Raw genomic sequence first — 14,855 nt, forward strand, 5'->3', positions numbered from 1 at the left:
ATATGAAAATGTTTTTCTGGCCAGGTGCAGGTAGCTCACATGCGTAATCCCAACACTTTGGGAGGCTGAAGTGGGAGGATCCTTGAGGCCAGGAGTTTGAGACCAGCCTGGACAACATAGCAAGATCCCATCTGTAGTCCTAGATACTTGGGAGATTGAGGAATTAGGATCGCTTGAGCCCAGGAGACTAAGGTTATAGTGAAGGATGACTGCACCACTGTGCTCCAGCCTGGGCAACAGAGTGAGACTCTGTCTCTAAAAAAAAAAAAAATTATATATATATATATATATATATATATATATATAATTTTTTTTTTTTAAGTAAGTTTTAGTCAGGCGCAGTGGCTCACACTGTAATCCCAGCACTTTGGGAGGCTGAGGAAGGAGGAACACAAGGTCAAGAGAGCAAGACCATCCTGGCCAACATGGTGAAACCCCATCTCTACTAAAAATACAAACAAATATTAGGTGTGTGTGGTGACACACACCTGTAGTTCCAGCTACTCGGGAAGCTAAGGCAGGAAAATGGCTTGAACCCAGGAGGCAGAGGTTGCAGTGAGCCAAGATTGCACCACTGCACTCCAGCCTGGTGACAGAGCAAGACCTCGTCTCAAAAAAAAAGTTTCCCTAAGAGTCCAGAGTTCTGAGTTCCCAGATTAGTATAATGTTTTAGTATCTTTCTATTATAAAGTACCCATACTCATAAAAATATAAATCAATTTATTACAACCTCCAGAATTAACTATTAATTTTTAATACTTTTTCCATGTATATTTTTTCACAATGTTATGCATAGTTTTGCATTATAAAATATTTCTTCTTTTTTTTTTTTTGAGACGGAGTTTCGCTCTTGTTACCCAGGCTGGAGTGCAATGGCACGATCTCGGCTCACCGCAACCTCCGCCTCCTGGGTTCAGGCAATTCTCCTGCCTCAGTCTCCTGAGTAGCTGGGATTACAGGCACGCGCCACTATGCCCAGCTAATTTTTTGTATTTTTAATAGAGACGGGGTTTCACCATGTTGACCAGGATGGTCTCAATCTCTTGACCTCGTGATCCACCCGCCTCGGCCTCCCAAAGTGCTGGGATTACAGGCTTGAGCCACCGCTCCTGGCTAAAATATTTCTCGATATAAAATATTCTTTAAGGCCAGGAATGGTGGCTCACAACTGTAATCTCAGCACTTTAGGAGACAAAGGCAGGTGGATCACTCGAGGTCAGTAGTTCAAGACCAGACTGACTAACATGGTGAAACCCCATCTCTACCAAAAATGCAAAAATTAGCTGGGCGTAGTGGTGTGCACCTGTAATCCCCAGCTACTTGGGAGACTGAAGCAGGAAAACTGCTTGAACCTAGGAGGTGAGGTTGCAGTGAGCCAAGACTGCGCCACTGCACTCCAGCCTGGGCAACAGAGTGAGACTCCATCTCAAAAAATAATAGCCACGGGCCGGGCACGGTGGCTCACGCCTGTAATCCCAGCACTTCGGGAGGCCAAGGCAGGTGGATCACAAGGTCAGGAGTTCGAGACCAGCCTGACCAACATGGTGAAACTCCGTCTCTACTAAAAATACAAAAATTAGCTGGGCGTGGTGGCACACGCCTGTAATCCCAGCTACTTGGGAGGCAGAGGCAGGAGAACTGCCTGAACCTGGGAGGCAGAGGTTGCAGTGAGCCAAGATCATGCCACTGCACTCCAGCCTGGCGCCTGGTGATGGAGTGAGACTTCATCTTAAAAAAAAAAAAGAACAATTTGGCTGGGTGCGGTAGCTCATGCCTGTAATCCCAGCACTTTGGGAGGCCGAGGCAGGTGGATCACCTGAGGTTCAGAGTTCGAGACCAGCCTGACCAATATGGTGAAACCCTGTTTCTAAAAAAAAAGAAAAAAATATTTTTTTCTAAAGAAAATAATAATAATCATCATCATCATAGCCAGGCGCCATGGCTCACGCCTGTAATCCCAACACTTTGGAAGGCCAAGGTGGGTGCATCACAAGGTCAGGAGTTCGAGATAAGCCTGGTCAATATGGTGAAACCCCGACTCTACTAAAAATACAAAAATTAGCCAGGTGTGGTGGCGGGCACCTGTAGTCCCAGGTACTCAGGAGGCTGAGGCAGGAGAATCGCTTGAACCCGGAAGGCAGAGGTTGAGCTGAGTCGATATCACGCCACTGCACTCCAGCCTGGGCAACAAAGCAAGAAAAATAAATAAATAAAAATATATAAAATAAAATTTAAAAATATAAAATATATATATAATAAAAATAATAATAAAATATTCTTCAAGGACACGATTTTATTTCGTTTTATTTCTGCTTATTTCATCAAGTGAAAAGATCATAACTTGTTTCACCTTTTACTGTTGGTGGAACATTTACTTGTTTCCAATTTTGACAAACTCTGCAAATGCACATCTTTTTAAAAGAATCTTTGCATTTCTTTGTTTTGTTTTGTTTTATTTTTCTTGTTTTTAGATGGAGTCTCATTCTGTCACCCAGGCTGGAGTGCAGTGGCACAATCTGGGCTCACTGCAACCTCCACCTCCCAGGTTCAAACAATTCTCCTGCCTCAGCCTCCAGAGTAGCTGGGATTACAGGCATGTGCCATCATGCCCAGCTAATTTTTTGTATTTTTGGTAGAGATGGGGGTTTTGCCATGTTGGCCAGACTGCTCTCAAACTCCTGACCTTGTGATCCACCCGCCTTGGCCACTCAAAGTGTGAGCCACCGCCTCAGCCTGAATCTTTGCATTTCTGATTCTTCAAAATAAATTCCTAGAAGTGTTATTACTGGGTGAAAGTGGATGGAGAGCTTAAAGGCTCTCAATTACTCAAGAATTACTGGGTCAAAGAGGATGGCCCATTCATAGCCTTTGAATAAAAATAAATATTGCCAAACTGCTTTCAAGGAAGGTTTTCTAATTCATCCTCTCATCAGCAATATAGGAGAGTGTGTGGCTCACATTCATAAAAAGAACTCTGCTCTTTTGAGCAGTACGAGGTGGTGTGTTTACATTTCTATTTCTTTGATTAGGAAGGCTGACATTCGTTTCTGCAATTCGTATTTCTTCATCAGTGAATTGCCTGTTCCTATCCGTTGCTCATTTTTCTATAGGGATATTTCATCCTTTCAGTGCTGTTTTTACAAAATAAACAATTTTTTTTCCCCTGAGGCAGAGTCTTGCTGTCGCCCAGGCTGGAGTGCAGTGGCGCGATCTCGGCTCACTGCAACCTCCGCCTCCCGGGTTCAAGTGATTCTCCTGCCTCTGCCTCCCTAGTAGCTGGGATTACAGGCATGTGCCACCATGGTCGGCTAATTTTTGTATTCTTAGCAGAGACGGGGTTTCACCATGTTGGCCAGGCTGGTCTCGAACTCCTGACCTCGTGATACGCCCGCCTTGGCTTCCCAAAGTGCTGGGATTACAGGCACAAGCCACCGCGCCTGGCCCAACAAATTTTTTAAAAAGCCATCTGCCCTGGCCAGGCGTGGTGGCTCACGCCTATAATCCCAGCACTTTGGGAGGCCGAGGTGGGTGGATCACGAGGTCAAGAGATCGAGACCATCCTGGTCAACAAGGTGAAACCCCGTCTCTACTAAAAATACAAAAATTAACTGGGCATGGTGGTGCGCGCCTGTAGTCCCAGCTACTCGGGAGGCTGAGGCAGGAGAATTGCTTGAACCCAGGAGGCGGAGGTTGCGATGAGCCGAGATCGTGCCATTGCACGCCCCTAGTTTAAAAAAATATACAAAATTAAAATTTTTTTTTTCTTTTTTTTTTTTTGAGACAGAGTCTCGCTCTGTGGCCAGGCGCCAGGTTGGAGTGCAGTGGCATGATCTCGGCTCACTGCAACCTCCGCCTCCCGGGTTCAAGCAATTCTCCTGCCTCAGCCTCCCGAGTAGCTGGGATTACAGGTGCGTGCCACCACGCCCAGCTAATTTTTGTATTTTTTAGTAGAGACGGGGTTTCACCATGTTGGCCAGGATGGTTTCGATCTCTTGACCTCGTGATCTGCCCACCTCGGCCTCCCAAAGTGTTGGGATTACAGGTAGGAGCCACCGAGCCCTGCCAAAATTTAAAAATATTTTAAAAAATGAAAAGAAAGTCCATAAGCCCCTACTTTAAATATATTTTTTAAATTTTTTAAAAGTAAAAAGCCATCTAGATGCTAGTCCATGACTGCTGAACATCGGCAGAGGCCCACAAAAGTGCGTTCACCGCCTGGGGACTTTCCACTCGGCCTTTATACTCCATCGCGAAAGCGGAGTTTCCGCAAACCCCCACAGCGGGAATTACTGCAAAGGCGACGGCTCTCGCGGCCTCGAATGTCTCGCGGGAATGTCCTTGGTGAGGACCCTCTGGTACAACTACAAATCCCAACATGCAACGCGCCCCGTGGCCCGAGCACCCGAATGAAGGCTCAGGGCCAAAGTCATGTGTCTGGCTGCGTCACACGTCGCGTCATCTCTTCCACGCCCTTTTCTTCAGCTTCCACCTTGGTCGCCATCTTGTGCGCGAGGTTATGGAACCTCTGAGTCCCGGCAACTCTATGGTCGAGCGTTTCAGGGACCGACCAATCATAATCCAGATCTCGTAGGAAAGCCCCGCCTCTATCCGCATGGAGGCGGGAATTGCCACGACGCTCCTGTGGAGAGAGAGGAAGAAGCTGCGGAAAGCCAATATGAGTGGAGGAATTGATGACGCAAACCAATGAGGATGCGGGGATATTACGGCCAATCAGAATGAAGGAAGCCCAGGACACGTGGGTGGGGGAACTGAGCGCTGAGACCTAGGGCTAAAGCTGGGAGGTGAGTCTGTCACCTTGAGCCGGGCGAGCGCTGTGGGCCGAGCAGGGGCTGCAGGGCAGTGGGAGTGCAGGTGACTTGGGGCCGGGAGTCAGCGATCGGCAGGGTTGTGGGCTGGGCAATGTGGAGGTGTATTTACCCCCTGTGCTGGGAGAGGCGATGGCAATCTATACATGGCCTTATCAATTAATGTTACCAACGATAATGAACGATTAACTGCCTCGGCTGGAGCAGGTCGAGGACAGCTGTGTAAGATGGTCAGGACCTTGCGCGACACATGCCCAATGTCCACCCCCAGTCTTCCCGGGAGACCATTCCCTTTCGCAACATTTCCCTCCTGGGGCTTGGGCCTCTTTCCTTGACTTCCGATCTCCATAACTTTTCCTTGAAAACCCGCTGCTCTCTCCCTCTGACCTCTGATGCCCTCTTCAGCTGGGGCATGGTGCAAGGAAGAGCGTGGTCTAGGGAGGACGGGCGGGGGTGAAGAGGACGACCAAAGGTCGTCACTGTAAGCCAACAACCAGGCTGTCAATGGGATTATTATTACTTTTTTCCCCCCCTCTGCAGACTGAAAAAATGCAGACCACCGGGGCATTACTCATTTCTCCGGCTCTGGTAAGCTGCCGCGCCGCCGTGCTCTGTAGTACCAGGTGTGAGGTGTGGGCGCCATCAGCAGTGCTCAATGAATGAACTGAGAGGAGCTTGGCGTCCTGATGATATAGGCTGTTTGAGGAGGCTGTAGAATATGATGACGGTAACCTGTTAATCTGGGCCTGTGCACCAAGCTATCTTGGCTTTGGAATGTGGTCAGAGAGCCTGGATTTGATCTTTATCCCTAGTCTGGCTTGACCATAGAGACAGCCCACTAAAACAGTGGTTATCAACGGTGGCTACACGTTAGAATTATCCAGGGAGCTTTTAAAAATCCTGATTCCTAGGCTGCACCTTAGACCATTTGCATCAGACTTTGGGAACTGGGGTGGAACCCAGGCATCTGTATTTTTTAGACTTCTTCAGATGATTCTATTGTGCAGCCAAGTTTGAGAACCACCGAACTAAAAATTATTTCAAAAAAGCCATGTTACAGACGGCTCTCCTTGGATGGCTATTCCATTTGGTCTCCAGGGCTGAGTGGCCCACCCCATTTAGGGTGTGTAGGAGTGAGTGTATTTTAGCAGAATAAAATTTCCCACATCTGATTACTTGGTGATCTGGTTATAAACCCTTTCTGTATCTGCTTTGTTATTACTGTGGGTTCTTGTTCCATTCTGGGAAACTGATTAAGGCTGTGCCCAAAGAAAGTGAACTTTGGTATGGTTTTGAATGGTGAAGGTTGTGCCACTGCTGACTACATCAGGCTGTCAAGAGAGGTGTCTCTGGGGCAGGCCTATCCAATAGAAACAGGAATAAATTGACTTTGACATACATTGAACTTACTCTGTTTATGAAATCTGTAGTTTTTTTCTTGACAGCTCAGCAATTAGGATTTTTTTTCCTTGACCGATTTGGTAGGATGTGGCTTTCTGATTTTACAGATCCGCTGTTGTACCAGGGGTCTAATCAGGCCTATGTCTGCCTGCTTCTTGAACAGCCCAGAGAATTCATCTAAACAGGTAAAGAAGGAATGGTCCTCTTAGGAATGTTCCCAAGGCCCAGTGTGGTGGCTTACACCTATAATCACAGCTCTTTGAGAGCCTGGGGAAAGAGAATCACTTGAGCCCAGGAGTTCTAGACCAGCCTAGGCAACACAGTGAGACCCCATATCTACAAAAAAATTTAAAAAATTAACCGAGCGTGGTGGCATGTGCCTGTAGTCCCAGCTACTCAGGGGCTGAGATGAAAGGATTGCTTAATCCCAGAGGTTGAGACTACAGTGAGCTGTGACTGTACCACTGCACTCCAGGCTGGGTGACAGAACAAGACCCTGACTCAAAAAACCCATTAATTAATTAATTCATTTTTTTTTTTTTAAGACGGGGTTTCACCATGTTGGTCAGGCTGGTCTTGAACTCCCGACCTCAGGTGATCCGCCCGCCTTGGCCTCCAAAGTGCTTGGATTACAGGCGTGAGCCACCACGCCCAGCCAATTTATTAATTTTTTTTAAATCAAGGAATGTCCCCAGACAGGGGTCCTTCAGGTTAAGTTGCCTTTAGACCAACGTGGGAGGAGAGTTGGAGAATCTGTGTGCTTTAATAGTTCTAAGTCCCCCAAGGTAAGCCTTATAGGTGAGAAACTTATAAAAGTGAAGTCTGCCTAACTCATGAAATTTTCCTAGTCCTGTCTGACAACAGACCCTAAGACTAATTCCCAGCATACTCTGCAGAGTATTCTGCATTTACCAGGCAGTTTGCCAACAGTTTCAGAGCTCAGGTGGGTGGGGTGAGGGAGGTGGAGTCAGCCACCTTTCCTTATGCCATGCTATCTTTATGCTATCTCTTCTGCCTTGCTTCTCTTTCTAGCCTTCCTACAGCAGCTCCCCACTCCAGGTGGCCCGACGGGAGTTCCAGACCAGTGTTGTCTCCCGGGACATTGACACAGCAGCCAAGTTTATTGGTGCTGGGGCAGCCACAGTTGGTGTGGCTGGTTCAGGGGCTGGCATTGGAACGGTGTTTGGCAGCTTGATCATTGGCTATGCCAGGTAAGTTTGGGTGGCCAAGAGCATCTCCCACTGTAAATTCCACCCTGTTTGGGGAAGCCTCAGCTGGAGGAGCTCCCTTCAGGAGCCTTAAGGTTGACTTCATCTACATCATAGTTTCTCCAGAGAAAATGTGTCCAGCCTGGCTCACTTAAACTTACAAGCTTGGTCCCCTCTGCTTGTCCATCCAAATCCCCAGGATATGTGCAGGGTAGGCCCTCTCAGCTGTAGCACTCCCATTCACCTCATCCTCCTGTGTCCTCCCCTACCCTCACCCTTCCTCTCCCTGAACTGGCAATGATCTCTGTCCTTGGCAGGAACCCGTCTCTCAAGCAGCAGCTCTTCTCGTATGCCATTCTGGGCTTTGCCCTGTCTGAGGCCATGGGGCTCTTCTGTTTGATGGTCGCCTTCCTCATCCTCTTCGCCATGTGAGGCTCTGTGGGGTCACCTGCCTGTCCCTGCTGCAGCGACTCCATACCATTCCTGGTGCTGGGGTGTGCTAAGCTTTACCATTAAACATAATGTTTCTCTAAACCCATGTCTGTGCCTCTGTCCTTTGACCTTTAGGAGGGCCTTTGTAGAAGGGTGAGGAGAGGGAATTTGGTCAGCCACTGGTGATTGGGACTCCTCAGGGCTGGGAAGTAGCACTCCCATGATTGTAAGAATATGGAGTGTTCTCATGTTCTCCCAGGATGATGTGGGTTTGTCTGAGTAATGAGATTTTTGTTTTTTTCGCTTCAAATTTAGTACAGTTGACCCTCTGTATCCGTGGATTCCATATTTGTGGATTCAACCAACAGTAGACAAAATATTCAGGAAAAAAAAGTGAATGGTTGTGTGTGTACTGGACAGGTATAGCCTTTTTTTTCTTTTCATTATTCCCTAAACAATACAGTTTAACAATTATTTATATAGCATTTACCTTGTATTAGGTATTATAAGTAATTTAGAGATGACTTAAAGTAGATCGGAGGATGTGCATAGGTTATATGCAAATACTACACCGTTTTATATAAGGAACCTGAGCATCTGTGGATTTTGGTATCCACTGGGGTCCTGGAGCCAATCTGCCACAGATACCAAAGGACAACTGTGTATTAATAGGTTACACTTTTGAAGGGCTTAACTTGCACCAAGGATTTTACATTGTTATCTCAACCACCCTGAGTTATAAGCACAACTTAAGCCTGTTTTGCAAATGACAGACCCAGGGTTTGGGGACGCAAAATAACTTACCCGGTATCACAGAGCTGGTAAGTGGCAGACTGGGGATTTTTCCCCCCAGGCCAGCTTAAACCTTAACTGCAGTGTTGTCCCATCTGTTTTTTCTTTTTTGTCCCATCTAATTTCATTCTGGTCACACAACAATTCAGGTGGCACAGAAAGGGAAACAGTCACAAAGAACTTGTACAGCAGGTTAAAGGGTTAAAGGTAGAGGTAGGTTCCTATTTGCCTGTGTTTAGCCCCAGTTATATGGGTTTCATTTTCACTATCAACTAGCTTTTCTCAAGAGTATCTAAATGTCCTTAAATAAAGCAGATAAAGTACACAATCCTGGTTCTTGGAGAAGTAATAATCTTAGTTTCGCTAGGGATAAGAGTATTTGGGGGCATGTACCAACTAATGAATTCCTTAGAGAGCTTTGTGCAGCATCGTCCTTGGGTTCTCAAAGTCTGTGCCCACCAGTCTTGCCCCTCTTGGCTAAAGTGGGACTGATAACCCATGTAAAACATAGTTAAGTTGACATATCAACAGTTGCTGCTTCTCTAAGCCCTTGCAGGAGCAAGCCATGGACAGAGAACTCATGCAGGGATGCTGGGAACGTGGTCTGTCTCAAATTGGATGGCTTCAAAAGGAGTACTAACTTAAAAGTGGGATCTGTTCTGTGAAAACCTTATACCTCAACTGCAAAATGCGAAATAGTGAAACCAAGAACATATCTGATTGGTGTTTCTTAATGAAAGGCAACTAGCAAGGAGGGTTAAAACATACAGAAAATTTGGATTCTATTTACATGCAATTTAAAGACATATAGGTATATATGCATATGCATATAGGTATTTAACCATCTTCCTAGGGACCTTAGGGGAAGCAAAGAAATCTAATTCTAACATCCTTGCTCTGAAGGAGTTTGGGGCACCAACAGAGTAGAAATAAGCACACCATGCCCTACATCATTGTATATGTGTGTACATAAGCTCTGTGCTATAGAAGTTCCAAGAGGAAAAAGGAGGCTGGTGTGAGCTCTAAGAACGTGGGCTAACATTTGAGCACCTGTGTGTCACACACAGTGCTAAGCACTTCCCATGATTAACTTCCAACATCCCTACAGAATAAGTCAGTTTACAGGTAAGTAAGCAAATGAAGAGGCTCAGAGAGGTGAGGCATTATTCTGCCTAAAGTTAAAACAGCTGGTTAGTAAAGCTGGGATTCAAACTCCAGAACCTGTGTTCTTAGCTTTATGCTGACTCATCTCAGGTTTGCACAAGTGCGGTGACTTGCCCAAGGTCACACAGGACGTCAGTGATTCCAATCCCAGTCTGTCTGACATTTATACAATCATGGCCTTTCTACCCCAGGATGATTTAACCTTGGCATATTTGGGGCCAGATAATTCACTGTTGTAGAGGGGCTTCCTTGTGTAGTGAATGTTTATCATCCCTAAACTCAACCTGTTCAATGCCAGTAGCAACTGACATCCACACCCAAGTCGTGACAGCAAATTGCCAAATGTCAGAATATTGACAAATCCCCCTGGCTGCAGGGCAAAATCATGCCCAGTTGAGAGCTACTGGTCTATGCAATCTGCTGCTTGTCCTCAGCCTTCTCACCTTAAGTAACTCCCTCAAGGTTGCCCACAGCAAGGCAGTGACAGAACCTGAAAAGCAGAGCCAAGGAATCTCACGGCCAAAGAGGAAATGGAACTGAGGTTGAACTGGTGACTGATGTATCGCCAAGGGAGCAATGGATTAACTGGTCATGCTGTTACACAAACAGAACGGCACACTCCCTGGGGATGCCATGCTGGCTTCCTACCAGGTCACTGCCCTCCAATAGTAATCAAGAAGCAGCCCCCAGGGAAGGTGTTTGCCCTGTCTTTCCTGTGAAATTCCAGGAATCTAGTTTTTGCCAAGAGGCTGGTAAGAATTTCCCGCTCTTTGGTCTCTTGCTACAGAGGCAAGATGACAAAGGGAATGTCATTGTTTGGCAAGCATTGAAATGAGATACGCACATTGCACTGCCACTGTGGCTCTAAGGCCTACCACCTTCAGAAGTCAACCTGTGGCAAATGTGGCTACCCTGCCAAGCGCAGGAGGAAGTATAACTGGAGTGCCAAGGTTCAAAGATGAAATGCCACTGGGACTGGTGGAATAAAGCACCTAAAAGTTGCATACAGCAGATTCAGGCATGGATTCCATGAACCTAAACCCAAAGGGTATCTGTTGCAGCACCCAGGTCATCTTAAGAATTTCAACCATTAGCCCGGTGCGGTGGCTCACGCCTTTGGGAGGCCGAGGTGGGCAGATCACCTGAGGTCAGGAGTTCAAGACCAGCCTGGCCAACATGGAGAAACCCCATCTCTTTTTAAAAATAAATAAATAGGGGCCGGGTGCGGTGGCTCACGCCTGTAATCCCAGCACTTTGGGAGGCCGAGGCGGGTGGATCACGAGGTCAAGAGATCGAGACCATCCTGGTCAACATGGTGAAACCCCGTCTCTACTAAAGATACAAAAAATTAGCTGGGCGTGGTGGCGCATGCCTGTAATCCCAGCTACTCAGGAGGCTGAGGCAGGAGAATTGCCTGAACCCAGGAGGCGGAGGTTGCAGTGAGCCGAGATCGCGCCATTGCACTCCAGCCTGGGTAACAAGAGCGAAACTCCGTCTCAAAATAAATAAATAAATAAATAAATAATATTTTAAAAAATTAAAAGAAAAATTTCAACCATTAGTCACACAATAATGTTCTGGTTTTTTTTGTTTTTGATTTTTTTTTTTTTTTTTTTGAGATGGAGTCTTGCTCTTTTGCCAGGCTGGAGTGCAGTGGCACAATCTTGGCTCACTGCAACCTCCATCTCCCGGATTCAAGTGATTCCCCTGCCTCAGCCTCCTGAGTAGCTGGGACTACAGGCACGTGCCACCACACCCAGCTGATTTTTTGTATTTTAGTAGAGACGGGGTTTCACCATGGCCAGGATGGTCTCGATCTCCTGACCTCATGATCTGCCCACTCCGGCCTCCCAAAGTGCTGGGATTACAGGCGTGAGCCACTGCGCCTGGCCTGTTTTTTTTTTATTATTATTTTTTGAGACAGAATCTCACTCTGTCGCCCAGGCTGGAGTGCAGCAGAACAATCTCAGCTCACTGCAACCCCTACCTCCCGGGTTCAAGCGATTCTCCTGCCTCAGCTTCCCGAGTAGCTAGGACTACAGGTGTCCACCACCACCCCCAGCTAATTTTTGTATGTTTAGTAGAGACAGGGTTTCACCATGTTGGCCAGGCTGGTCTCGAACTCCTGACCCTGTGATCCCCCCGCCTTGGCTTCCCAAAGTGCTGGGATTACAGGAGTGAGCCACTGCACCTGGCCTCTGTTTTTTAAAAAAATAATAATAAATATTTAAACAGAATTTCCCTTCATGAAGGGCTTCAAACAGCCTTGGAATGACTGGATTTATAAACTCAAATCAGCAGGATTGGGAATGTGATTGGTGGGTCCTTGTAGCCCTGGAGGGTCAGGGGAGAATGTTTCCTTACGCCCTACCAGGCTAGTTAGTCCCAGAACTTTATCATTAAGGTTATTTATCTAGGGTCTATGGACTGGTCCATAGATGAGACCGTTTTGTTTAGTGTAAAATATTTTGAGTGGATACAGCAATGCATTGTTCTTGGGAGAGGGCCCATTGTATTCATTACATTCTCAGAGGAATAGTGAGCAGACAACAATTAGCAACCATCACCTTAACAGTTCAGCAATGGTGGCAAAAAGAGGGTATAAACAGGATAACACATAATACAGGTATTATTAAATTATTAAAAACAGATGTTATGTTATGGCCTGGCGCAGTGGCTCACACCTGTAATCCCAGCACTTTGGGAGGCTGAGGTGGGTGAATCACAAGGTTAGGAGTTCAAGACCAGCCTGGCCAAAATGGCAAAACTCTGTCTCTACTAAAAATATAAAAAATTAGCCAGGCATGATGGCGGGCACCTGTAATCCCAGCTACTCGGGAGGTTGAAGCAGGATAATCATTTGAATCTGGGATGCAAAGTTTGCAGTGAGCCAAGATCGCACCACTGTACTCTGGCCTGGGTGACAGTGTGAGACACCATCTCAAAAAAGAAAAATAGATGTTATAAGAAGAAGCTTCAAAACATCCAGTCCAAGTTCTGATTTTTCTCTTTAGTGTAAGGTTTATGATCTGGTGGGAATTCTTTTTCATTTATTCCTGGCATTTAGCCAAGAAAAAAGGCTGGGCCCTGGTTATCTACCCCAGAGGACCACAGGACCCAGGATTTTAGGGAAAGGAAGGGAAGGACAAGGATCTTCTCAGAAGGTTGAGGCACACCAGTGACCTGAACCCCAGGACATTTGCCAATGCCTGTCAGGTGGAGGGCACTTGCCTAGGTGTCATGAGCAAGGTGCTACCAAACCTTGTTGCAGCAAGAGACAGCCCAATGCAGGGTAGAGAGAGGCTTTGATCTAGGTTTCTGAAGGAGTCCCACTCAGTTGTGTCAACTACCTCTGAGGGCATGGGAGTGGCTCCAAGGACACGCATGTTTGCCCTCTGCCCAAGCTGCCAGGGGAAAGCAGCTAAGTGTTGGCCTTGAAATGGCGAGCACTGAACTAAGCAGCACCAGCTTATGTTCTGCTGCCTCTGTCTGGCCCTTCCTCTCTCCCCCAGCTTAGCGGCCTCCCAGAGGTAGTTAACTGGTCCTTTAAGCAGCTGCCATCCCCTGCAGCCTTTCAGGCCCTGACTTGCAGGTTCTCTGTGCAAGCTTGGCTCAGCCTTTTTGGAAATATAATAGGTATAGTACTGTTAAAATGAGGGCACTGGGGGAAAAAAGAAGAAAAAAATAGGCAAAGCAAAGGAGGAGGAGTTAAATGCTAAAGATCTATGGCTGCCAAACATGGTGGCTCACGCATATAATCCCAACACTTTGGGAGGCTGAGGTGGGACAGTCATTTGAGGCTGGGAGTTCAAGACCAGCCTGGGCAACAAAGTGAGACCTTTTTTTTTTTGAGACTGAGTCTCACTCTGTCTCTCAGGCTGAAATGCAATGGCAGGATCTCTGCTCACTGCAACCTCTGCCTCCGGGTTCAAGCAATTCTCCTGCCTCAGCCTCCCAAGTAGCTGGGACTACAAGCACGTGCCACCACACCTGAGTAATTTTTGTATATTTAGTAGAGACAGGGTTTCACCATGTTGGCCAGACTGATCTCAAACTCCTGACCTCAAGTGATCTGCCCACCTTGGCCTCCCAAAGTGCTGGGATTTCAGGCATAAGCCACCGTGCCTGGCCTCTATACATATTTGTAGATAAATATATGGCCAGGGGAAGGGCAGCTGGCTACCATGTTCTGTTCGCCACTGATGCAACACCCACTGAATGTCAGGTCCAAGTGATAGAAAGATAGGTGCCCCTATGCTTCTTGCCCAGAAGGAGGAGGTCATGTCTAGTGGCCAGAGGGATGGGTAAAAAACCATTAAAATAAAAATTAGTGTGTGCTATAATAAGGGTATGAATAATCAGCCATGATTAAAAATGAGGAGGGAGTAATTAAAAATGACTAATTAATAATAATAATATGCCTGGAAGTATTAAGGTTTAGCAGAGGAAGTAATATTCCAGCCAGCCTTGAAGAAGGAGTAACATAATGAGTTAATAATCATTGAACATTTCCAGTGACCAGGCATTGCGTACATTCATTATCACATGATCTCTTAGTAGCTACTATTTTTTTTTTTTTTTTTTTTTTTTTTTTTTTGAGATGGAGTTTCGCTCTTGATACCCAGGCTGGAGCGCAATGGCGCGATCTCGGCTCACCGCGATCTCCGCTTCCTGGGTTCAGGCAATTCTCCTGCCTCAGCCTCCTGAGTAGCTGGGATTACAGGCACGCGCCACTGTGCCCAGCTAATTTTTTGTATTAGTAGAGACGGGGTTTCACCATGTTGACCACGATGGTCTCGATCTCTTGACCTCGTGATCCACCCGCCTCGGCCTCCCAAAGTAGCTACTATTATTTTCTCCGTTTTGCTGCTTTAGAGCAGAGGTTCATAGAGATTAAACAACTAGGATTTCCCATGGTACTGTAGAGGTAAAGAGTATGCCAAGTAGAGAAAATGGGCAAAGGCCTAGAGGGGAGAAGGTACACTGGCAAGTGAGGTAGCAGTTATTTGTACAATCCTTGCCATTTTACAAA

The 14,855-nt window shown here is 46.6% G+C and overlaps 1 protein-coding gene and 1 long non-coding RNA gene across 3 annotated transcripts in view; one reads left to right on the plus strand and one right to left on the minus strand.

The window, feature by feature from the left end:
• The window catches only part of LOC110568221 (uncharacterized), a 29,801-nt gene that overhangs the window by 11,526 nt on the left and 3,420 nt on the right, over window positions 1–14,855 (minus strand). The window contains exon 2 of the long non-coding RNA XR_002478520.2: window positions 4,213–4,639. This is a non-coding gene — a long non-coding RNA (uncharacterized LOC110568221). The remainder of the gene's footprint in view (window positions 1–4,212; window positions 4,640–14,855) is intronic.
• ATP5MC1 (ATP synthase membrane subunit c locus 1) lies at window positions 4,696–7,969 on the plus strand. 2 transcript variants are annotated; one of them, XM_012451826.3, is made up of 5 exons: window positions 4,696–4,802; window positions 5,367–5,414; window positions 6,335–6,412; window positions 7,260–7,438; window positions 7,753–7,969. In XM_012451826.3, the coding sequence occupies exons 2-5, from the start codon at window positions 5,376–5,378 to the stop codon at window positions 7,865–7,867; spliced, it is 411 nt and encodes a 136-aa protein (XP_012307249.1). In that variant the 5' UTR covers window positions 4,696–4,802; window positions 5,367–5,375; the 3' UTR covers window positions 7,868–7,969. The 2 variants fall into 2 exon arrangements, with proteins under 2 accessions (XP_012307249.1, XP_012307250.1); XM_012451827.2 differs by having other exon boundaries at window positions 4,749–4,872.

Source organism: Aotus nancymaae, unplaced genomic scaffold, assembly GCF_030222135.1.
Source record: "Aotus nancymaae isolate 86718 unplaced genomic scaffold, 86718_ANA_hifiasm-v0.15.2.pri h1tg000072l, whole genome shotgun sequence".
Lineage (NCBI taxonomy): Eukaryota > Metazoa > Chordata > Mammalia > Primates > Aotidae > Aotus > Aotus nancymaae.